The 26,256-nt window shown below is 32.9% G+C and overlaps 1 protein-coding gene across 1 annotated transcript; it reads left to right on the forward strand.

Annotated features, from left to right (window-relative positions):
- Positions 1-240: 240 nt before the first annotated feature.
- Positions 241-26,256, forward strand: LOC132715162 (sodium-dependent lysophosphatidylcholine symporter 1-like). The gene is made up of 14 exons (XM_060698139.1): positions 241-612; positions 4,780-4,965; positions 5,436-5,557; positions 6,350-6,476; positions 6,957-7,041; positions 8,372-8,499; positions 9,263-9,350; positions 9,924-10,030; positions 10,587-10,670; positions 10,930-11,013; positions 11,545-11,660; positions 12,404-12,541; positions 25,596-25,772; positions 25,971-26,256. The coding sequence occupies exons 1-14, from the start codon at positions 592-594 to the stop codon at positions 26,068-26,070; spliced, it is 1,563 nt and encodes a 520-aa protein (XP_060554122.1). The 5' UTR covers positions 241-591; the 3' UTR covers positions 26,071-26,256.

Below are 26,256 nucleotides of genomic sequence, written 5' to 3' on the forward strand. Positions count from 1 at the left end.
TTAAACCAGTATTTAATACATGTAACTATAAAACAGTTAAAATAATAAAAACACAAATACAATGTTTCATTTAAAACAGTTGTTTAAAGTAAAGTTGTAAACAATTACATAATATACATTTTTAATAAATTGCATAATATACATAAACGAAATGCATAATGTTACATCCAAAAAAATAGACATTATAATAATATGCCATTTGGAATGCATGGATATGTAATTATTCAAAATATAACTTAAGTTATATAAACTTTGTTCTTTGCTTCAATTATGATCAGATAAAAGTGTCAGTAGATCTACTTTATACTGTTATAATGACAACTGTAATTGTATTAGTTGTTATCATTATATCTGAAATCGGTGTTTATATTAATAACACAATGTGGCATTACCAGCGTATATCAATGTACTGCATACATGGGACAAATAATTTAACATAGCCGGAAAAATTATCATACAGATATTGTTTTCATTTTATATTGAAAAATAGTTTACATGGGACGAATTATTAAATATATGTGAAACCAGCAAAAAGGAAGTTTGATTTAGTTAACAAATACAAACACTTTTGGAACACCAGATAAAAACAAGATGTCTGGTCGGTACGAACCGGTAAGTGTATACATATATAGTATTATATAACTTTTGCTGACGACGCGCGGTTGTTATTAAATATCTGATCAAAGGGACGGCGAAATCTATTCTGTATTTTTAATCGATGAATACCTACTTTATTTGTTCTTAAACAGCGAGAATTTTGATACTGAGCAACGAAAAAATATTTGAATCAAAACAAATGTGTAACAACTTAGTGATTACGTCACAAGGTACCCCAGTAAGTGATAACTGGTAACATTAAGACAGTATTTTAGACGGGTTTGATTTTCAGTTAAGAGTCTGACGGCATTTTTCATTACAAGCAGGTAGTCAATCGTTTTTACATAATTCGGGTACGCTGAATCCATTTTTTGCACTACCACGGCTGTCCTCGACCTTCTAAAGGTCAAATCAAAAAAGCCACCTTAATTTGTCCTTTACTGAAAAAATTATTATTTCTGGTACATATTGTTTAGTATGTCCATTAATCTACATGAAGTAAAGTTTCAATTACTTTAAGGAGAAAATGGCTGATAATTATACATGCTTCTCACATTTACTGCTATGCCGGTCATCTTTGATTTCAAAATGGACACCTCTTAATAACAAATATAAGTAAAGTGCTTTTAAACAAATGGATCCTTCTGTAAGTAAAGTGCTTTTAAACAAATGGATCCTTCTGTAGGAATGACTACTAAAATTGTATTATGATATGAGCAACAGGTCATGTTGAATTGTACTCACTGTGTAGATAAACTGCACACTTAAATTTACACCATTACTTCAAACCATCACAGGCCATTCTTTATGGACAATTAATCTATATCATGTATCTGAGATCCCAAATGCCTTACATAAAACCTGCACATTTTAATTTACCATTAAATAAGTATTAAAGCTTTCTGTATTTTGATAGAATATCATTTGTGTAAACCTTTATGGACACTAGATCATTTTATAATTTGAATGCCAAGAGTCAAGGTCATTATGTAAATATTTTAAATATTGCCTGTCATCTTCACAGGTCAGCGACTATATCTCTGGGTCCGCATGTCTTTGCAACAATATCTATTGTACGGCCCGATTTAAAATTAAAAAAAAAAACATCAACAGAATCCCTAAAAACGATTAAAACGGCAAAATTGGAAACTTTGTAGGCTCGATTTGATTGAGCCTGTACATGGACAGTACTGGAAATTGCAAGGTACCGTCCAGGCACCCTAGCACCGGCCTAGGCAGAATTCATATATCAAAGGGGGAAATTGTGAAATTTGAAAACTCAGATTCATCCGCAGATGTGTTATTTTCTATTGTTGTATTGATATAGCTACTTTTTAAAGGGTCATATTTATCAATCAAACTTTAAACATGCCTAGACATGGTTAAAACAGATCACCTATTTATTAATTGAAATAAACTCAAATAAATAGTAAATTCATTTTAATCTTTATGAACCATAAACAGTCTACGAGCTTGCACTGTTTTATGGTTAATAAATAATATAGAGCAAAAGATTATAAGTCTATCAAGGGTATTTGATGACGGTACATGCATAGAAGATTAGACAGTTAATCGATGCCAAATCTGCATTTATTATATTGACGATTCACTGCTGTGTACCCTTTTTACCACCACAGAATGATTTGATAGAGCATTTTGGTTTTATGCAACTCAATCATGTAAAATATATGCCGTGACGTCGAAGCCTATGTCTTTTAGTAAATTTTATTTACTTAACTGAAAATATGAGATTTTCTGCGTTTTGTTTTAATTCATTTATTCATTGTCTTAGTTGATATCAACGTTAACATTATATGTCACTTTGCCAAGGCCGCTGCGCCTTATTCTATCTCACGTTTGTGACTAAGATAAAATCAAATGTTCATACTTTTATTGTTCTTTGCTATCTTTCAAGAAAATGATGGAGTATCTTATTTCATTATGATATAACATATTTTTGATATCATTTTCCGCAGTATAATTATTTTATCTCATATTTTCAATTCCATAAAATTACGTTGGTATTTCTTAGTGTAGTTTTAGTCACTAAAATGTGTACCAACTATTTTTGCACTATCCTGACAATTATTTAAAACAAAGATTGACAAGGGTGTGCCACTTGAAATGTCTCTGACGTTTGGCTCAGTTAAGGATCCATTGTTGCTTGGTCGTGTTTGGGTTACGTTCATTGAACGCCGGCTATCCTTGTAAATCTTGTTTTCCATTTTTTACATTGAAGGCATGGTTACTGTAGTCTTACAAGTCTTACAAAAATTAAAAACATTAAGAAGCATTTATTTATATCTTCAGTATTTCTTATTATTTTAAATGGCATCCATGAATAAATGCCAAAGATATAGACACAACCATCAATGTTCTAAATTGACCTATATAGCTATCAACCTAGTGTTTCAGCATTACAAGTAGTCCTATTGTGCCACAAAAGTATGCCTAGTTACGCCAATATCCATCCAATGACTGACAAAATTCATGACCGGACGTGACATTCAAAATATTTATATGAAATAAAATATGACCTTTAATGTCTGAAATCTTACTTTATGCGACAATTCTTTTCTCACTTCAGAATAATTGTTTCAAAGTGCCATGTATTTATTCTTAGCTCTCGCTGAATAACACATATATGGACTGGACATGGCCACTAATGCACTCTCATATGATGACTTTAGAAATACAAGTGTGATCTTGGAACATTTGTCCGCTACATGTCGTCTTACAAAGAGGCGCCATATTTGTCCCAATTGATTTTTTAATTCATCTATGAATGACAAAATCGTTAACCAGACTTTTTAGACACTTTAAGGAAATATTTTGTTTGAAGTGAAAGTATGATTTTGGTCTTTGATTTACATCATCAGCTGTGGTTTACAGGTGACTCATTGTCCCAAAGTGCAATATATTTATGCAGAATTATTTCAAAAAGCATCAATTATTGAGAAAGTTATAGATCGGACAAAACCATCTTGTCACGTTTATATCACGATTTATGATGTAGAAGTTTAACTGTAGACATAACCATGCTTGTGCATGACACGACCTTTTCGAATTACACATTTACGCAAAATTATTATCGTTCCAGGACGGCGGCATATACAATTAACAAGATTTAAATATTTTTACCCGTACACCGCGTGCTCTAGGTCAATCAAAACAGAGAATTTAATACCACATGATAACAAAATAGACGACAAAAGCCTCAACCACCATGTTCTTGTCAGGTTACCTATATATAAGCAAACGAAATACTATCCTCATGCACGAAGCTCGGCACTAGTATGTAGGGGTTTCTATGGGATAAACACTATGTGGAATATTTCTCTTACAAGAAGAAACATTAACTCTATTATTCAGGAAAGGAGTCTATTCCATGGAGAATAAAATATTTTTCGAATGCCAGCCTGGATGGCGATTCCTATAGTTATTTTGGAAATATTAAAATCTATAAACTCGGAAGACTTTTTTTAAATATCAACTCGTGCATGAAAAATTGTTGACCGGGTTCCCCACTAATGAACAAAATTGTCTTTCTTGAAAGACATGACCCTGATCTTTGGACTGTTAAATTGGCTCTCAGGCACTACACGTCCCAGTACATGTTCTTGCGCAATTGACATTGACATAAAAAAAATAACCAAACAATTTTCATGGTATCCCTGTTTGAAGATTAAGTAATAATATAAAGTACATCATCTCACAATGCGTTATTAGACCGTATATTTATGCTTAACAATTTCCATATCCATCTCTTAATGACAGAATACAAAATTTATTTTTCAAGCACTTTCAAGTCTAACTTGAGGAGTTGAGCGTCTTTCTTATGACATTGTCTCAATGTGCCACACATTAATTAATGTAATTTATTTCAAAATCTATCCAAAAATGACAGATATGGAATGGCGGCCATTTTGAAATTGATTTTTAAAGGTCATGGACTTAAAATACAGCAGTGGTAGAGCAAAAAATGAATTCCGCGTACTCGAAATAGGTAATTAAGCCCAACTACCTGCTTGTACCAGAAAATGCCGTTAGGATGCACATTTTCCCAAAATCAAACCAGTCATGGACAAATTGACTCTCACATTACGTACATCATAAAAATTGCATGCCGCCATAAATCGACAGAAAAGTGATAGGAAATGACTTTTGTGTTTCATTCTCTAGAACATTGGTGATTGTGGTGACGAAAAGAAACCTTTGGTGGAAACAGAGCAGACTGGTACGGTTGAAACTGTTAAACCACTTCCGGTCTGGAGAAAAATATGTTTTGCTGTAGGCGGCGCTCCTTACCAGACGACAAATACTGTGATCAATTTCTTTCTATCGATATTCCTCCTAGAAGTTGCAAAGGTAAAAAAATGATGATATTTTAAAGGAATTAAAATACGGTGTTTATTTGTTGTCTATGTATTTTATTTATCTTTAAATTTTCGATTTATGGTCAACAATTCATTTAACATAATTAAATTTTATCTATTATTTTACAGAGTCGGTTAATTTAAATAATCTTATTTCTCTATGTTTTTAATCAATTCGTTCTTTTCAAAATATAGCAGTTCATATTTCAATATGTCTGTCCAGGGTCTAAAACGACTTGGTTTGTTCAAATAGGTTTGTTACAATTCAATATTATAACACAGATACTAAAATACAACATAAACACATGTTGTTCATGTATATATAAATGTTTTCCAGTTTCAGAAGTTATTACTTTATAGCACATAGTGATATTTCTGAGATGTGCATCGCAGTTCTTCTACATTATCTCGTGCACTAAGAATATATTTTTTTATTCAATGTTTTTGTATTGTTTTTTGTAGATACCACCAGGGTATGTGTCCATAATATTTTTTGCTGAAAAAGCATGGGATTCCATAACCGATCCCACGTGCGGATATATTGTACATAAAACTGACACGCGGTTTGGGAAGTATAGACCATGGTATGTATTTTATGAAATTTATGTCAGACATGACCGAGTTTTAAAGCATCTGTATTTGAATGTTAGGATTGATCATATTAAAAGTCAAATTACGTGTACTTTTCATGCTAATTATTAGGGCACGGCGTTAAAAAATTTTTCGGAGTTTACCAATTTGTTTATCATTAATTTAGATACAAACATAACATATCATATTCAAAATAAATTATATCCGCAGTAAGGGATGTTAAAACAATTGTACGTAATATAATTACATACGTTTGTCATATTCAGAAAAAAGTAATAATGGCCGGCTGTCCATATATATATAATAATAATAATAAAAAGAATAATGTTCAATAACACATGATTCTGTTTCTGTAAATAAATTCATTTGAAAAAATCTACGACTTTGTGCATGAATATCAAAATCAATTAAAAATAATAGACGTGGGGTCTGTTACAGCTTTTAACATTTGTTTTTGATTTTGTTGATCATATGTCGTAGTTAGTCTCCTAGCAGACTAGGTTTTCCCTCCGTCCGTATCTCTGACCGTCCTTCTGTCTGTCCACAAAAACTGGATCCTGTGATAACGCAAAAAGTACTAAATATATTTTCACGAAACTTGATATGGTAAAAACATAGTTAAATATAACAATTTTCGGAAGAGTATAACTGTTAGCTGTATAAGCATTTTTTCACGTATTCATATTGAAATTTGATTAAAACATAGCTATAGTGAAATGAAATGACGTTGTTTAAGAGAGAACAGGATCTAGATACTATAGAGTGAGGCATATTTTATCTTCTAGGATTCTACTGTCGGCACCGTTTGCATGTGGGTCATACTTGTGTATGTGGTATGTGCCGGATATATCGGATGTAGGGAAGTTCGTCTGGTATTTCTGTTTCTACTGTGGCTTTCAAATGTTTTTATCGGTATGATACATCATTAATTTTGGTATTTCGTTTCGAGGCAAATACAAAGTTAAATAATATATTGCTTTAAAAACATACGTTATTTATGTTTCTCTGTAGAAGAGGGAAAAGAAAAATGTTGGTTTGATGATGTTTGTAACCGTCACTTTGTAACAATTGTAAATATACATGTTTAAATTATGCTTCGTTTCGTAAGGTTTCATGATTGTTAACCGTTATTAAATGAATCATGAATAACAACTATTGTCAGACTCAATGTTTTCAATCACATACTAGTAGCTTCTTAAGAAAAAATACCACACCGAGCATGTATTTATCAAATAATACAAAATATGTTTCTGTCAATATACCTAAGACCATTTTATATTTATTACAAAGTAATTATTTATTTTTTTCAAGTGTAAAAGATACTTTAAGTTAGCGTTTTTAACAATATGCGTCAATGAGATTTTATCTGCAATTATTTCTATCCAATTGAAGGGTTTACATGTCCCGTACACTTCAATGACAAGGAAAATGACTATAACTTATTCTCAGAAAGATCAGGATTCTGCCACAAATTACAGTAAGTAAAGATATCTGTCACAGCTTATAGAAAGTGAAAAAGATATCTGTCACAGCTTATAGAAAGTGAAAAAATATCTGTCACAGCTTATAGAAAGTGAAAAAAAATATCCGTCAAAGCTTAAAGAAAGTAAAAAAATATCTGTCACAGCTTAAAGAAAGTAAAAAATATCTGTCACTGCTTATAGAAAGTGAAAAATATCTGTCACAGCTTAAAGAAAGTGGAAAAAATATCTGTCACAGCTTAAAGAGAGTAAAAAAATATCTGTCATAGCTTAAAGAAAGTAAAAAATATCTGTCACAGCTTAAAGAGAGTAAAACATATCTGTCACAGCTTATAAAAAGTGTAAAAATATCTGTCACAGCTTATAAAAAGTCGAAAAATATCTGTCACAGCTTATAGAAAGTGAAAAAGATATCTGTCACAGCTTATAGAAAGTGAAAAAGATATCTGTCATTGCTTATAGAAAGTAAAAAATATCTTTCACAGCTTATAGAAAGTAAAAAATATCTGTCAAAGCTTATAGAAAGTAAAAATATCTGTTACTGCTTATAGAAAGTGAAAAGTATCTGTCATAGCTTAAAGAAAGTGGAAAAATATATGTCACAGGTTAAAGAGAGTAAAAAAATATCTGTCATAGCTTAAAGAAAGTAAAAAATATCTGTCACAGCTTATAGAAAGTCGAAAAATATCTGTCACAGCTTATAGAAAGTGAAAAAGATATCTGTCACAGCTTATAGAAAGTGAAAAAGATATCTGTCACTGCTTATAGAAAGTAAAAAATATCTTTCACAGCTTATAGAAAGTAAAAAATATCTGTCAAAGCTTATAGAAAGTAAAAATATCTGTCACTGCTTATAGAAAGTGAAAAATATCTGTCACAGCTTAAAGAAAGTGGAAAAATATCTGTCACAGCTTAAAGAAAGTAAAAAATATCTGTCACAGCTTAAAGAGAGTAAAACATATCTGTCACAGCTTATAAAAAGTGAAAAAATATCTGTCACAGCTTATAAAAAGTCGAAAAATATCTTAAGGAAAGTAAAAAATACAGTTAGTACGTTTTTTATATACATACGTAAACATACGTATATATATGTACATACATACACATATATATATATGTATAACGGTTCTACAATTAACACACACTCACTTAAGAACAAGTTTTATTATTTTAATGTTGTGTCATCAGGAAAGGTTAGTTTTCAGGTATAATCAGTATATTAGAATAGTACAAGAACCTCCAAATAGAGCGAGCGTTAGTGAGCGACATTGGGGGTTTAATCATTGATTTGTTGTTGTTTTTGTACCAAATTAGGCTTTCTTATAGGAATGGTATCTGAAGCATTTGGTGTATTGTTAGCGGTTGTTGTAGAAGGTCAACTCGTTGGTAAATACAGAAAGGCAGGTGATTGTGCTGACAATGGAAAAACATCTGATGATCAAATTGAAAATGAGGTATACAACATTATCGTATGTGGAGAGCTAGTGACCTTCAGAGGTATATTGTATGCTTAAATGACGAGAAGACATGTTGGAAAATCCTGACTTTACTTTATTCTAACATTTGATGCCTGAGTAAGAATGGTGAAAACGCGATGATAGGATGATTAAATACGATTTAAATACGACCGATTTATCGTAAAGTCGCGATATCACAATCGTGTCATTTAATAATCGCGAGTTAAGACAAAATGAAATTATTTCACTTTGGCAATGCTTTGCAGCAATTTATTTACATAGCAACCATTAACTTTCATAGCAACTAGTGATTTCCATAGCAACTACTAATTTTACACAACAACTAGTGACTTCTATACAAACATTTAACTTCCTATAACCACCAGCGACATCTATGGCATATATCGACTTCCCTGTGACACCCATTGTCTTTCCTTAACAAACAGTGACTGCCATAGCAATCATTTACATTCCATAGAAACGAATGCCTTCCATAGCATTTTTTCTCCGTAGGAATCACCGAATTTTTTATCTGTACACTAGTTCGGATGCAACTTCGAACTATGATGTAAGTCGACCTAGATTTGACCTTATAGCTACATATATAGCAGTCGAGCGATAAAACATCATTGCCCTTGTTTGTTTGTTAGTTCGTTTGTTTGTTTGTTAAATATAATTAATGTTATTTATTTATTTATTTATTTAAATAATGATAAATAATTTAATCTTATTTATTTATGTATTTATTTATTTATTATAGAAAGGCGCATACATCTTAGGAGCAGTAATTGTAGTGAGTGCGTACATGATCTCTGCAGTCACAGTTTTCTTTGGATCAAGAGATTTCAGTAACTAATTGACTTTCTTAGTTAATTTTACAAGATGTCTCTAGAAGCAGCATTTCATCTTAACACTTTCTACAATAGGCTATAATTCCATAAAGTTTAATAACTCTTTACCAGCTGGAACGAAAAAATATATAATGCACATCCGTCCGTCTAACATGACTCTATGTTGTTTCATTTTTTATCTTGATAACCACGAATCTGTGAATGGACAGTTAATGGACAATAATGGAAGTTGAACAAGTTAAAGTAATAGCAATGTATTAAGGTTTGGTTTTTAAGTCACACCGAAACCAAAAAGTCATATTTCGACTGTGGACGAAAACCTCTGGTATCCCGGCCTCCGTGCGATCCTTTATCCTGAATAGAATCACTGATCTTTCGTAAGCTAGTTGAATAAATGAAGCATTTAGATTTAGGTTTGATTATTTCAAAATAAGGGGTAAAGTATTGATAGGTTCCATTTTCGAGGTTTTAAGGGGATCAATGTATTGATAAGTTTATTTATTTTACCGGTTATGTTTTGGCGTTCAATGCAGGGGAATAAAAATTGATATTTTTTTTTATATTTTCTAGGTTCAGCGGATTCTGATGGATTTTTCTCTGGTGCTAAACAAGTTCTAACGTTCAGACCTTATGTTTTATTGTGCACTTCTTTTCTGTTTTTGTCTCTTGCAATAGCGGTATGTTTGGTTTACATGTTTACGTAATACTTTAAATAAAAGTTGCACGCTAACAACTAATACCCTTTGTCCCCGAAGAATTAGCATATATAATAAGCACCTGTATATTCTGCCTGATACTTTCGCTCAATAAACGGTTGAAAATGTTGCAATAGATGTTTTACTGCCAGGTGTTTTAACTCTTATTATGCAGAAATTCTTATATGGACTTGTCTTGCTTCTATTTTTCTGGACTATCCATTATTTATTTTAGAGATATCAAGATGAACATTTAAAGTAAGTAAGTCAACATTAAAGTTCCTGATCAGACTGCACGGACGGACAAACTTGCTTGGCTTCATACTCGTTGCAAAGGCTAATTATATTCGGTTCAAGCAGTTTAAGGGGTAACATTTACCATGAAAGTACCGGAAGTGTTAAGCCAGCAGTATAGAGTCCGAACAATTTCAGTCTGGCTGTATGATAATTTACACGCGATCTTAAGTGAAAGTAGATTTTATTTGCTACGGAAACATTTACGTAATTAAAACTGAACTTAAAATATAATGTATTTCAGATTGTACAAGGAAACTTGGCTTTGTTTTGTACACATACATTGAAAATGGGGGATGACTTCTCAAATCTTATTTTAGTTTTATTGGTAGGTTGTTTTGGGTTTTTTTTGTTCTTTTTCCCCCCTTTTTCGTGTTGTTGTTGTTTTCGTTTTATCAGTACATGTTGTTGTTGAAGAAATTGATTTTTTGTTTAACTATTCATTTTTATTGGTAAGTGGCACAAAATATCTAAAACTTTTCTGATTACTTATGAAACAATTATTCTGTAACTTTTTAATCCCATTATGAGCCTGGCATGGTCTCAACCTGAAGATAACATGATATAAATTATATTTTATATTTAAGGTTTGTACAATAGCGGCCATGCCGCTCTGGCAAAAATGCATTGTCAAGTTTGGCAAAAAAACAACTTTTGCCACTGGAATGATAGTAGGTTGAGTATGTTATACATGTTTAGAAAATATTTGTTGCCTGTTAGGTGAAATATTGTTTTTGTCTCAGTGAGAAGAACTGTACATGTATATCTTTATATTCCCAAGTTTCGGATATTGGGGGAGTGAAATGAAAAAATAATTTTGAAACTATATAATTTGTGCAATTTCTATTAAGAATAGTCACAGAAATGCTATTAACGTAAAAGAGAAAAGAAACAGACAGTTCTCATAATTAATGATAAGCAATGGGTATTTATCAATTATATTTCACTAATGTACACCTATTGTGATATCAAATATAAAAGGAAATAATGGTTACAATATAAATGCATGTACCTTTAATCTATGTGCTCTGTAATTTGTTACGGCAGAACCTCTTAATTGTACATTATTTCATTTTTACTTTTTATAATCAGATAAGCGTTGATTCTTTAAAATACTTTTGCATAATATATGTTTGACAGAGAACTCATGAAATAAATTTTAAAACAATGGCAAAATATGCTGAATATTTGGAATATTTTAGTTTTTTATCCCGATCTTGATTGTCCAGCTGTATATACCAGAAGGAGAGGTGTACTGGTTTTATCCTGTTGTTGTAATTGCCGGAATTTCAATAGCAGTGGCTTTACTTTTACCATGGTAAGATATAGTACGGCACACACAGAAATTACTCTACTCTCACATACATAAATTAAGCATTGGAGCATGGGGCCTCGGGATCAGAAACACTTGTTAGATTAACCCAAAGTCTATCCATTCTCTAGATTATGTTAAGCAAAAATGTTTTAACCCTTGACATCAAAAAACTGTTCACACGCTGACTTACACACACACATAGCTTCAAATCGCACTGATATACTATAGAGTTATCCAGATATCATTGCCTGAAACATCACCTATACAACTTCAAACTCTCGGGCAAACATGAGTTATCCAGTCATTGCCATTGCCTTAAACGTCAACTAAACAACTTCATATCGCTCTGACATACAGGAGTTATACAGTTATTGCCATTGCCGGTTGTTATTGCTTTTTTCCATCCTTCGATTGTTCAAGAAAAGCACAAAGATAATATGACTTGTTATCTGTCAGTCTGTTTAGATTTGATTATATCCTTTGCTAGATCCCACTTCTGAATGAAAACATATAAAACCTGCCGTTATATATATTATTATTATTAGTCATATGTCATTAATATGAATATGTCATGTTTTCCAAGATACGTTTTCTTTTCAAATTTTCTAAACATAGACTTTGTAATCTAAAAACATGTTTTGGCAGTTTGAATTGTATGAAAAATAAAATTTGTAGTACAAAATGTATATACAATCATTCATTAATGAAAGTATGTTCTCTTATATATACATTATATATTTATACAGGTCGATGTTGACAGACGTAATAGACGAATTCGTTTTGAAGTATGGGAAAGGAAAAGAACATATATTTTATTCGTTCTATGTATTCTTTAGTAAACTATCAATAGGTGTAGGACTTGGTATTTCTCAGGCAGTTTTAGCGCAAGTATATTTTAATATAAAAATAATGCTGCAAATTAACAATCTCTTGCACACTGGCGTCTGCTTTGAGGTTGGTATATTGATCATCCAACATTCTATAACCTGTACCCTGTCTGTAGATTCCTGTCCTCTAACATTCTATTTCCTGTACCCTGTCTGTAGATTCCTGTCCTCTAACATTCTATAACCTGTACCCTGTCTGTAGATTCCTGTCCTCTAACATTCTATTTCCTGTACCCTGTCTGTAGATTCCTGTCCTCTAACATTCTATAACCTGTACCCTGTCTGTAGATTCCTGTCCTCTAACATTCTATAACCTGTACCCTGTCTGTAGATTCCTGTCCACTAACATTCTATTCCCTGTACCCTCTGTGTAGATTCCTGTCCTCTAACATTCTATTTTTTGTACCTTGCCTGTAAATTCCTGTCTTCTAACATTCTATAACCTGTACCATGTCTGTAGATTCCTATCCTCTAACATTCTATAACCTGTACACTGTCTGTAGATTTCTTTCCTCTAACATTCTATAACGTGTACCCCGTCTGTAGATTCCTGTCCTCTGACATTCTATATCCTGTATCCTCTCTGTAGAGTTTTTTCTTCTAACATTCTATAACATGTACCCTGTCTGTAGATTCCTGTCCTCTAACATTATGTACCCTGCCTGTAGATCCCTATCCTCTATCATTCTATAACCTGTACCCTGTCTGTATATTTCTTTCCTCTAACACTCTATAACCTGTACCCTGTCTGAAGATCCCTGTCCTCTAACATTCTATACCTGTACCCTGTTTGTAGATTCATGTCCTGTAACATTCTACAACCTGTACTCTGTCTGTAGATTTCTTTCCTCTAACATTCTATTACCTTTACCCAGTCTGTTGATTCCAGTCCTCTAACATTCTATAACATGTATCCTGTCTGTAGTTTGCTGTCCTCTAACACTCTATAACTAGCCTGCACCCTGTCTGTGAATTACTGTCCTCTTACATACTTCAACCTGTACTCTGTATGTAGATTTTTTCCTCTAACATTCTATAATATGTACCCTGTCTGTAGATTCCCGTCCTCTAACATTCTATTACCTGTACCCTGTCTGTAGATTCCTGTCTTCTTACATTCTATAACCTGTACCCTGACTGTAGATTTTTTTTCTCTTATATTCTATAACCTGTACCCTGTCTGTAGATTTCTTTCCTCTAACATTCTATATCCTGTACCCTGTCTGTAGATTCCTATCCTCTTACATTCTATATCCTACTCCCTGTCTGTAGATTTCTTTCTTCTAACATTCTATAACCTTTACCCTGTCTGTAGATTCCTTCCCTCTAACATTCTATTACCTGTACCCTGTATGTAGATTCCTATCCTCTAACATTCTATATCCTGTACCCTGTATGAAGATTCCTATCCTCTAACATTCTTTTACCTGTACCCTGTATGTAGATTCCTATCCTCTTACATTCTATAACCCTAACCCTCTAACCCTAACCCTAACCTGTACCCTGTCTGTAGATTCCTGTCCTCTAACATTCTATAACCTGTACCCTGTCTGTAGTTTGCTGTCCTCTAACATTCTATTTCCTTTACCCTGTTTGTAGATTCCTGTCCTCTAACATTCTATAACCTGTACCCTGTCTGTAGATTCCTTCCCTCTAACATTCTATTTCCTGTACCCTGTCTGTAGATTTCTTTCCTCTAACATTCTATAACTTGTACCCTGTCTGTAGATTCCTTCTTTCTAGTCACCTTTTCAGATTTTATTTCCTCTTCTCTGCTTCCTCCCCTAGTTTTCTGTTGAAGTTTTCTGTTCCAGGTTCCTCGATCTGAACGTGTTGTTCTGTCCCCTTGAAGATTTATGTTTCATTTTTGTTTAGGTGTTCCGGGCAGATTTCTGTTTCCTGTCCCGAAATTCTCCTTCCAGATTTCTGTTTGCCCCCGCTTTAATGTCGGCTTCCTGTTAACTCACGGGGGGGGGATCACGTGACTTTGTAAAGTAATACCCACGAGAAAATGGCCACTGCTGAGCCCCGGTAAGTACCTTATTATGTTAAATAAAGGTAACAAACGTTTCTTAAATCAAAACAAAACCTAGCGTATCATATGCGCCGTAATTTTCTTCAAATGACAATACAAAGTGCATTATTCTACGTTTTGTGGTTTTTGAGAACATTGTTTGAATTGTGTGAAAATTGCACATGCAGCGATAGTAATTCGCACGAAGCGATATAATTTGGTACCAAAATAAATGAAAATAAGCTTTCTTACTGCACTTAAGACACCAAATCAATCATTTTATTGACATCTGTTCTTGTAGAAGTCCATATAAAATATATTTTCGAAGGTCTATAGCCTACAGATGTTCTTTACAAGTGTATAGAAAGTCGCACGAAAACAAAATAGTAAGTTTCACGCACAGTTTCCAATAGCATACATATACATTAAAAGAAAGTTAAAGTTCATATGTTTAGAGATAGAAAATACTTATTTCAATTATGCAAGATCAAATATTTCACTTTTTGTCTATAGGACGATTCTTAATTGGTTGTTTTTATAATGTATTAAATGAACTTTTGGTGGGATTTAATATCACACGGCTCAGTGTTATTTTTCTTTGCGATAGTAGTTCTTTGACCTTTGCAGTGTCAGGTGTGTCTTGGCTCTCATTTTATGTAATTAGAAGAAAGATGAACAAATATGATATTACTTGTTATTTGTTATGGTGATGTTTATTAACTGAATGCTGATGTTTTTATATGGCGGTATGTGTGACATTTAGTCACTATGTTACTTAATTTATGAAAATATATTAAAGAATTCGCAAGAACAAAATAACTTCTTACAAAAAAAGAACAAAAAAACACCACCAGCAACAACAAAAAACAACAATGAAACAGTGATTCAAGTTATGATTAAAGGCGCATTGTGCCTCAGAAATCCACATTGTTTTAATTCTTTAGAAATGTCAAACATGTGTTTGATAATGTTTAAATAATGGATAAAACACATGATAGTATTTTATTACAACTGAAAAAGGTAGCGCTGAACATTAAGTGATGTGTCGTAAAGGTAGCAAAATGTAAACAAAGTAGTATTTTGACTTCCATACAAAATACTTATTCACTCAAGGTATACTAATTGCCAACAGTACCAAAGATGCAAAAGATTGTTTGAGTATCTAGCAAATGAGTATGTTTTCGGAAACTGTAACAAGATACCAAAAATAAACAGGTTTTTTAAGCCATGGACGCCCTTAATATCTTATTTACTTACTATATCACAAACAAAAAGTAAGAGTTTACGAGCAATACATTTGCACATGGTAAGAAAATAAGCGTATAGTAATACATAACGTTTAAACAAAACATCATGGTTATATTTATAAATTCTGCCATTGTATAAAAGAATAAATTCAATAAAAACTTTGTATACCAGTTCTATGATGGCAATAAATATCAATGTGATATGGCGAATGTCTTCTCCTTTGCGTTTTTGGTCCAAATTGCAGATACTGAAAAGTAAATGATAGTGTTGTAATATTTCCTTCTGCACAGTTATTTCTTTAAATATCTAGTTCTACAGATAACGGATGTGGGTCCGATCTAACGTGAAAAAGGGCCATGTGGAAAGTATATTGTTGAGTATCAATGTCAATGTCTCATTTATTTTTTTCTAAGTTAAGTAATCTTTTATGAAATTATATGAATACATGTATTATGAAATAATATGAATTATTATTAAAATACTTTCTCGACATTTGTTCTCTGTCACCGTAGATGGAACACACTTGCAAATTGGTAACCATAATTACTATTAGATAGATTCGTCACATGTTAGTAAGCTATTGGAAACTGTGCGTGAAACTTATTATTTTGTTTTCGTGCGACTTACTATCCAGAAATTGTTCGTTTTACTTACCAAACACTGGCAAAGAACATTTGTAGGCTACAGACCTTCGAACAAAATTTTATATGGAATTCTACAAAAACAAATGTCAATAAAATGATTGATTTGGTGTCTTAAGTGCAGAATTAAAACTTATGTTCATTTATTTTGGTACCAAATTATATCGCTTCGTGCGAATTACTATCGCTGAATGTGCAATTTTCATACAATTCAAACAATATTCTCACAAAACGTAGGATAATGCACTTTGTATTGTCATTTGAAGAAAATTACGGCGCATATGATACGCTAGGTTTTGTTTTGATTTAAGAAACGTTTGCTACCTTAATTTAACATAATAAGGTACTTACCGGGGCTCAGCACTGGCCATTTTCTCGTGGGTATTACTATACAAAGTCACGTGATTCCCCCCCACCCGGTGCCGTCTCCAGTTTCCCTTGGAAGATTTCTTTTACCTGTTGCGTGTTTCCAGATTTTTGTGGAAAATTTCTATACATGTGAATTATACGTTTTTTCCTTTAAATAGTATGCTTGTTTAAAATGTTGTCAGCCTTACATTTACAATATTTAAAGCAAACAAGCAATAAATATACATGTAATTTGATGCGATAAACAATAGAAAATAAGAGAACATATTTTTTGAAGAAGTATAGGTCTTAAGTCTGATACAATAAGTGAGTGGAACTCATTGCTTGGTGGTCCATATGTAACGTTTAGCCCATGATAGTATGAGTTACCGCCCTTTAATATAGTTACGCCATTTGTATGTCAAAATTCTGGAAGCAAAGCAAGAATTCTGTGTTTTCTTTAAAGGTTTTGTTTGTTTACATTCCAAGTAAGTATTACTTTCGCATGAATCTTTCTAAATGAGGTAGTATCATTTATGTTTTTCATAAAAACAAGTAAATTAATGTTTCTGTGAGCCATTTTAACAATATACGTTTGGAATACGTATTTTCATTAGACGTTTGAAGCATAATGAAGTATGATAAGCGTCTCTATAATACAGATTGTTTTTATCAGCCAATGAAATTGTTTTACGCACTAGTGAGCATCTCAGCTGCTATAAATACCGGCTCATTGTAGAATTTGTTAGGGGCCTCCGTGGCCGAGTGGTTAAAGTCGTTGACTTGAGATCACAGGTCCCTCACCACTGTAGGTTCGATCCTCACTCGGGTCGAAATCTTTCATGTGAGGAAGCCATCCAGCTGGCTTACGGAAGGTCGGTGGTTCTACCCAGGTGCCCGCTCGTGCCTGAAATAATGCCCGGAGGGGCACCTGGGGTCTTCCTCCACCAATAAAGCTGGAAAAAAAATCGACGAAAAATCTCGGCGGGACGCTCTAGGATGACCCGACTTGAGTGTACGGTCGCCCATATGGGTTTCCGGCGGCGACCTTAAATAAACGCATCAAAAAAAAAAAAAAAAAAAAAAAAAAATTGTCAGACTGTTGGATGATTTCACAAAGTCCGGATTGTGAAGCTCTGGGTACTTATAGACCTCCACATTTCCTGAAAGCCTCGCTATCAGGCAATTGGTAATATATAAGTATTAAAAATCCAGACATTAATTAAACAATATACATATTTTATATATTCTAGCTGTAACTTTGTTATAAATCCCTACCAGCAGCTAATCTTCCTATCTAATAGAAGCCTCGCTTCATAGATAGGGAGGTAGTTGCTGGACTGTAGGAAGTTATCGGGTTGTGGCTAGATATATATATATTGCATTGGTTAAATTAGTGTGTTATTAGGCTGTGACATTATTGTATATTTGCTCGTTTAAGTTGTGTCTTAGAGTTTATTTGAGAAAAACTTAATTATTAATTTAAATTGATTGTTTATAATATTTGATCATTTAAGAATCATTTGTATGTAATCAAACGGCAGGTAGCCCAAAGAAAAATTTATTATACATATCTAAATATTCGTTCGGTACACGTTACAAAAATTGGTGGCAGCGGTGGGATTATATAGATAAAAACACCATTATCTGGCCCCACATATTAAATAGATATTTGTTAAAAATGGCTGAGAGTAAAGATTTTAGTAATAGCAATGAGCTTATTTTGTTACACGAAAAACTCAGAGATTTGCAGCACCAAAATGAAGCTTTGAAATTGCAAAATGAAATATCAATACTTGAAAGACAAATTGACAGTATGCAGTTATCGTTTCAAAATCAATATGACTCAAACTATGAAGACAAACAAACGTCAACACCTAAATTTTTAACAAGACAATATGCAACACCTCTATCAGAAAGAAGGCGACGTTTATTACAACCGACCCCAGATAAAAAGCCCTTTAAAATAGAAAGTGTCTTAACCCCATTAGCTGAAAATCAAAGGTTTACGGAATCTCCTTGTGGCTCTGATTTAAATTATCCGAGAGATCGATTTGTTACTTTTCGAAAGAGAAAATCACAACCAGCAAATAAAACAGAGTCCTTACACAGCAACATACAAATGGATACTTCAAATTCAACAGAAATAAAACGTGATCCTAAAAACTCAAATTCAAAACGAAGTGTTATGATGAAGCCAGCTACGTATGATGGAACTAGCTCATGGATAGATTATAAAGCGCATTTTGAAGCATGTTCAGAAATAAATCAATGGACAAACAAAGAAAAAGGTCTTTATTTATCTGTTTCATTAAGAGGTCAAGCTCAAGGTGTATTTGGCAATCTGACAAGCAAATCACCAAATTATGATGAACTTGTATTAGCTTTAGAAGAAAGGTTTTCACCACCCAATCAAACTGAATTATATAGAGCTCAACTAAGAGAAAGAAGACAAAGAGCTACAGAATCTTTATCTGAAATGGGGCAGGACATAAGACGTTTGACTAATTTAGCATACCCTTCAGCACCATCAGATGTGAAAGAAACTTTAGCGAAAGAACAATTTATAGATTCTTTGGTCAACGCAGATATGAGGCTTAGAATTAAACAAGCTCGTCCTACTAGCTTGAATGAAGCAGTAAGACATGCTGTTGAGCTTGAGGCTTTCAACAGAGCAGAACGAAAATCCCATGACACTCGTGGTTATATGAGAAAACTAAATTCTGATCAGTATGAGAGTTCGAAAAATCAAGATAGCAAATTAGATAGCCTGACAAAATCAATAGACGAAATGAAGAGTATGTTTTCAATGTTTCAACGCAGAAATAATTTTCAAACTTTTGATAAAAGAAACCAAAATACTTCAAAGCAAAATCAACACAATAGCATGTTTTCAAGAACATTTTCTAATAGGTCAAATGCAAAGAGAATCAAATGTTATGAGTGTGGTCAGACAGGTCATACTAAATACGAATGTCCGAAACATAGTAATAAACCACAATCAAAGTTTAATACATTTGAAAAACATAACATAAATTCTTCGAGCTCCTCAGGTTCTGGGTTATATGTATCAGTATATATAAATGGTATTAAAGCTAACTGCTTAATTGATACTGGGGCAACACTTTCCGTTGTATCCTCTAGTTTTATAGAAAATAACAATTGCCCGGTCATTTTAGAACAATTTGAGAAAAACATTATCACAGCATCTGGTTCACCCTTAGAAATTAAAGGCAAAACAAAAGTCAATATTGAATTAAATGGAGAAATTTCGGAAACAAATGTCATAATTTCGGCGATAGAGGGCGATGCAATATTAGGATTAGATTTCATGAAATCCAAAAATATCGTGATAGATGTTCTAAATAACCAGATGACAATAAATGAAAAAGTAGTTAAATTAAATTGTACGGGACCAATTGGTTGTTACCGTGTTGTTGTAGCCGAGAGAGTTGAAATTCCAGCAATGTCTGAAATAGTCATTCAAGGAAAAATTCTTGATCCTTTCATAGATAAAGGATTGTTTGTGACTGAACCTAATGAACGTTTTGTATCTAGTAATAAAGGTATTGTAGCTAGAGCCTTAGTTCATGGAAGTGATAAAGTTCCAATAAGACTCTTAAATCCTCTTTCAGAGAAGCAAATTGTCTATAAAGGCACAAATATATCAACGTTATGTCCAGTGGAAAGTGTTCATTTACAGAATAAGAATATCAATGTGGAAAAATCTCACGTTCCAGACCATATAGTTGATCTTTATACACGTGCTACGAAAGATATGAATAAAGAACAATCATATCAGGTAAGAAAACTTTTAAAGAAGTATGCGTCTATATTTTCAAAATCAGATGATGATATAGGTAGGACAGGTATTATACGCCATCAAATTCCGACAGGTAATGCTAGACCTATTAAACAACCATTACGGCGGATACCTGAAAATATGTCTCATGAAGTTTCGAAACAAGTAAAAGACATGTTGGATAAAGGCATTATCCAACCGTCGTCTAGTCCATGGTCAAGTAGTGTTGTTATGGTTAAAAAGAAGGATGGCACACATAGATTTTGCATAGATTATAGAAAGGTAAATGAAGTAACAACTAAAGATGCATACCCACTTCCGCGGATTGACGAATCTCTTGATCAGTTAGCAGGATCTAGATATTTTTCATGTTTAGACCTCAATTCAGGTTATTGGCAAGTTGAGGTAGAGCCAGAGGATAGAGCTAAAACAGCTTTTGCTACTAGAAATGGTTTGTTTCAGTTTCAAGTAATGCCTTTTGGCCTTTGTAATGCGCCGGCGACATTTGAACGTTTAATAGAAACTGTTTTAACCGGTTTGCATTGGCAAATATGTTTAATTTATCTAGATGATATAATTGTTACTGGTAAATCTTTTGAAGAAATGGTAGATAATCTTGATACTGTTTTTAACCGATTACAATTGGCTGGTTTGAAATTAAAACCTAGAAAATGTCACTTATTTTCTAAGAAGGTAGAGTTTCTTGGTCATATAATAACAGAGGAAGGCATAACAACCGATCCTAAAAAAACTGAATGCATAAAAAATTGGCCTGAACCACGAAACGTTCGAGAAATAAGATCATTTTTGGGTCTTTGTAGTTATTATAGGAAATTCATATTTATGTTCTCAGAGATAGCTAAACCATTGCATGCACTCACAGAAAAGAATAAACATTTCAATTGGACAGAAGAATGCTCAAGAGCTTTTTCAATATTGAAAGATAAATTAACAAGTGCACCAGTTTTAGCTCACCCAGATTTTTCCAAACCGTTCATCCTTGATTGTGATGCAAGTAATTTTGCTATATCGGGTATTCTCTCACAAGAAATTAATGGGAATGAACGAGTAGTTGCATATGCAAGTCGAACTTTATCAAAATCAGAGCGTAAGTACTGTGTTACGCGTAAAGAACTGTTGGCTTTAGTTCATTTTGTCAAATTTTTCAGGCATTATTTGTATGGTAAGCCTTTTACAGTTAGAACCGATCATGGATCTCTTAGATGGTTAATGAATTTTAAAAATCCAGAAGGACAGATAGCAAGATGGTTAGAAACGTTATCATCTTATAATATGACAATAAAGCACAGACCAGGGAAACTTCATAGGAATGCTGATGCAGTCAGTAGGATTCCATGTAGACAGTGTGGTATTAAAGGTCACCCAGAAGCTGAAAGAAATATTGCTACACTTTCACATTTACATACTGTTGATAACTATGTGTCAGAAAACTGTCCGTCTTTAGCAGAGGCACAGTGTTCTGATAGTGATATTCAAAAAGTTAAACGGTGGGTTCTGGAAAAGAAGAGACCAGATTCAAAAGACATAGGTAGTGAAAGTTATTTCATTAAGTCGCTTTGGGGTCAATGGAAAAGATTACAAATTCATAATGATTTACTTGTACGAACTTGGCTTGTTCTTGACACGGATATAACATATTTTCAAGCAATAGTACCAATGAAATTTAGGCGTCATGTACTTAGGTTTTCACATGATATAAAAGCATCCGGACATTTAGGTGTAAAGAAAACCCTAAGTTAAATAAGACAAGGGTATTACTGGCCGGGTTTGCAAAATGATGTGAGAAATTATGTAGCAGGTTGTGAATTATGTATGAAAAGAAAAGGTCCATTACAAACGAAGAGAGCACCAATGCAGATTGTAAGGTCGGGGTATCCCATGGAAAGAATAGCTATGGATATTTTGGGAGAGTTACCTCAGACTGAAAGAGGAAACAAATACATTCTTGTTGTTGCTGATTATTTTACAAAATGGACGGAAAGTTTTGCTATGCCAAATATTGAAGCGAAGACAGTTGCTAAAATATTAGTTGAGGAAGTAATAAGCAGATTTGGTATACCTAAAATAATTCATTCGGATCAAGGTTCACAGTTTGAAAGTAAGCTTTTTATGGAAATGTGTGATTTACTACAAATTCAGAAAACTAGAACAACGCCTTACCATCCGCAATCAGATGGAATGGTTGAAAAATTTAATAAAACTCTTACAACGATGCTCAGTATGTATGTTAAAGATCATCATCGGGACTGGGATGAAAACCTACCTTATGTAATGATGGCATATAGGTCAGTCGAGCATGAAACGACAGGCATGACTCCAAATTTACTCATGCTTGGAAGAGAAACATCTACACCTTTAGATATAGCTTTTGAAATGCCCGTTGCTATTAAAAATATTCCTCAGTCACAATGGGTTTGGCAATTACAAGAAAAATTAGAACAAGCCCATTCACTAGTAAGAGAACATACTGGAGAATCAATCCGTAGACAGAAAAGATATCATGATAGTAAACTTTCTTTTGAAAATTTTAAAGAAGGTGATAAAGTATATGTTTATTTTCCTGTTAAGAAAGTTGGATGTTCTTCAAAATTTACATCATTTTGGAGAGGTCCTTTTGAAATTGTAGAGAAAATTTCTGATGTACTCTATAAAGTAAATTGTGGTAGATTCGAATCGTTTCAGATAATTCACGTGAACAGAATGAGGAAGGCTAAGTCACAGTTATTAATGGAAGAAGAAGACAGTTGTTTATTGTCGTTTAATGATGACATTTTAATTTCAGATTCTCAAGCGGACATTGAAACCAATTATGTGACAGAAGAAGTAGTAACAAATAGATATGGTAGAGAAATTAGAAAACCAAAGTTTTTACATGATTATGTTTGTTCTATTTTCAGGATGGCAAAGACAAAGAAAACTGAAAGAAAACAAGTTGTGAAAGATAATCAGAGTGCTTTATGTCGAGTATGTGGGAAAATATTTAAGAAGTCAGCTTACATGAAACAACATTTAAAACGAATACATGCCCCTACCAAATGTTCACAGATAGAAAACACACATGATTTAAATAGTAACAATATTGAAGATAATCAGAGAGAAAAACAAACCAAAACGGAAGGTGCTTTCAACACTGGAGATAGTGATGAAAGTGATTGGGATATAGAACCTGATATAACAATTGATGAACCTGTGGATAATGAAGAAAACATCTTAAGAGGGACTGAGATGTTAACTGATAATTGTAGTGTACCTGAAATTTATAATAACTCTGTTGAAAATACTATGGGGAAGACTACTTTGGAAAGTATGTGTACTGACAAAAGAAGTGTAAATGACATACGCTCTGGACGTATCATCAGGAAAGCGACCAAACCAACAATAATATGTCCACCCAAGAAAAGTGAAAAGGTAACCATTAAGCAGAATAACAATCCAATTTTCGAGAATCATGACGTTGATACCTCAATTAATGAAGAAATATCAGAGCTTGAAAAAGAGTATGTAGTTAGTAGGGAAAATGAAGGACTTAATAAAATTGAAGCTGATGAAAATAAATCTTTCCAGATTAATATTAAGTTTGATGGACAAATATCAAACAGATGCACGGAAATTGTTGACGAAGGAAATATACTGGTTTCTTCGACATCTGTTGTAAAGGATGGTTTAAGTGTTGGAAACATGAATATCAAACTTAGTGAATTTATGCATCCTAATACTCTGATAAAGGCAGAAAATATTGAATATCAGATTGAAGGAAAGGAATTAAAGTTATATGTTAGATACTGAATTTTTTTTTAACTGATAGTTACATGCATTAACAGTTAAGTGAATGATAAGTAATCATTGTATTTGAAATAGATAAGTTTGTATCAAAATGTGTATAAGGAACACAAGTATACATTACAAGAAGTTGTTTTTACATGTTTTACTTAGTTAAAAAAAATAAATCCGTTAGTTGTAAAAAGTTTTATTTTTGTCTTTGATTTCATGCGAGACGCATGTAAACGGAGGCGTGGGTAGTGTAACGTTTAGCCCATGATAGTATGAGTTACCGCCCTTTAATATAGTTACGCCATTTGTATGTCAAAATTCTGGAAGCAAAGCAAGAATTCTGTGTTTTCTTTAAAGGTTTTGTTTGTTTACATTCCAAGTAAGTATTACTTTCGCATGAATCTTTCTAAATGAGGTAGTATCATTTATGTTTTTCATAAAAACAAGTAAATTAATGTTTCTGTGAGCCATTTTAACAATATACGTTTGGAATACGTATTTTCATTAGACGTTTGAAGCATAATGAAGTATGATAAGCGTCTCTATAATACAGATTGTTTTTATCAGCCAATGAAATTGTTTTACGCACTAGTGAGCATCTCAGCTGCTATAAATACCGGCTCATTGTAGAATTTGTCAGACTGTTGGATGATTTCACAAAGTCCGGATTGTGAAGCTCTGGGTACTTATAGACCTCCACATTTCCTGAAAGCCTCGCTATCAGGCAATTGGTAATATATAAGTATTAAAAATCCAGACATTAATTAATCAATATACATATTTTATATATTCTAGCTGGAACTTTGTTATAAATCCCTACCAACTGCTTATCTTCCTATCAAATAGAAGCCTCGCTACATAGATAGGGAGGTAGTTGCTGGACTGTAGGAAGTTATCGGCTTGTAGCTAGATATCTATATTGAATTGGTTAAATTAGTGTGTTATTAGGCTGTGACATTATTGTATATTTGCTCGTTAGTGTTTTAGAGTTTATTTGAGAAAAACTTAATTATTAATTTGAATTGATTGTTTATAATATTTGATCATTTAAGAATCATTTGTATGTAATCAAACGGCAGGTAGCCCCCAAATAAATTTATTATACATATCTAAATATTCGTTCGGTACACGTTACACATAGCACAGATTGAACAGTATTTTAATATTGACAGTATTTTGTCCATTGTGAATTTCTTTTATATGCAGGTTTGGTGGCTATAAAACTGGTGAATGTAAACAGCCGGCGTCCGTGGCACTAGCTTTGCAGATGTTGGTGGTACCCGGTCCTGTATTGTTTACTCTCATTGCATTAGTTGCACTTTGGGCTTACCCGATAAATGAAACACGGAGGAAGGAGATAAGACGTCAGATACAAGAACTAGAGTATGTATTAGTTGTCTGACTAACAACAAATTTAGTTAATGGCTTTCTTTTTTTGTCTAATTAATATGCCGGCAAATATCATTTATAAAAACAGTTAGTTTGAGAACTTGCAAATCAGTTAACAGTTTAAAATATAGATACATAACAGTTAAAAAACAATAAAAGTTAAAATAGTTTTTTTTTTTATATTTGTTGTAGGAAAACGGAAAACCATTCAGAGCAAGCGGACAATAGATTTCAGGGAAGTCTCCAACCTTCTTCAACAACGGGTGACACTTCAGTCAGTTACATAGAATAGTGGTTATAAATTCATGTATATAAGTCTAGATTTTGTGCATACTGATTATTTATTGATAGTTAAATTGAAGATCTGTGGCATTTTTAAGATGGCATTTATAAAAAGTAATAAAAAGACATAACACAAACATGTCAACATCGAAATCAAATGGCATGTATTCAGGTACACATTAACTCTAATAAAAGA

This window comes from Ruditapes philippinarum, unplaced genomic scaffold, assembly GCF_026571515.1.
Source record: "Ruditapes philippinarum isolate M1 unplaced genomic scaffold, ASM2657151v2 ctg1371_1_1_1_1, whole genome shotgun sequence".
In the NCBI taxonomy this organism is placed as follows: domain Eukaryota; kingdom Metazoa; phylum Mollusca; class Bivalvia; order Venerida; family Veneridae; genus Ruditapes; species Ruditapes philippinarum.

Bases quoted from the DNA above. Each gene is read 5' to 3' on its own strand.
- LOC132715162 (XM_060698139.1), top strand. From the start codon at position 592: ATGTCTGGTCGGTACGAACCG. The intron at 6,477-6,956 runs GTATGATACATC...ATCCAATTGAAG, and splicing joins GCTTTCAAATGTTTTTATCG to GGTTTACATGTCCCGTACAC. The intron at 12,542-25,595 runs GCAAGTATATTT...TTTTATATGCAG, and splicing joins ATTTCTCAGGCAGTTTTAGC to GTTTGGTGGCTATAAAACTG.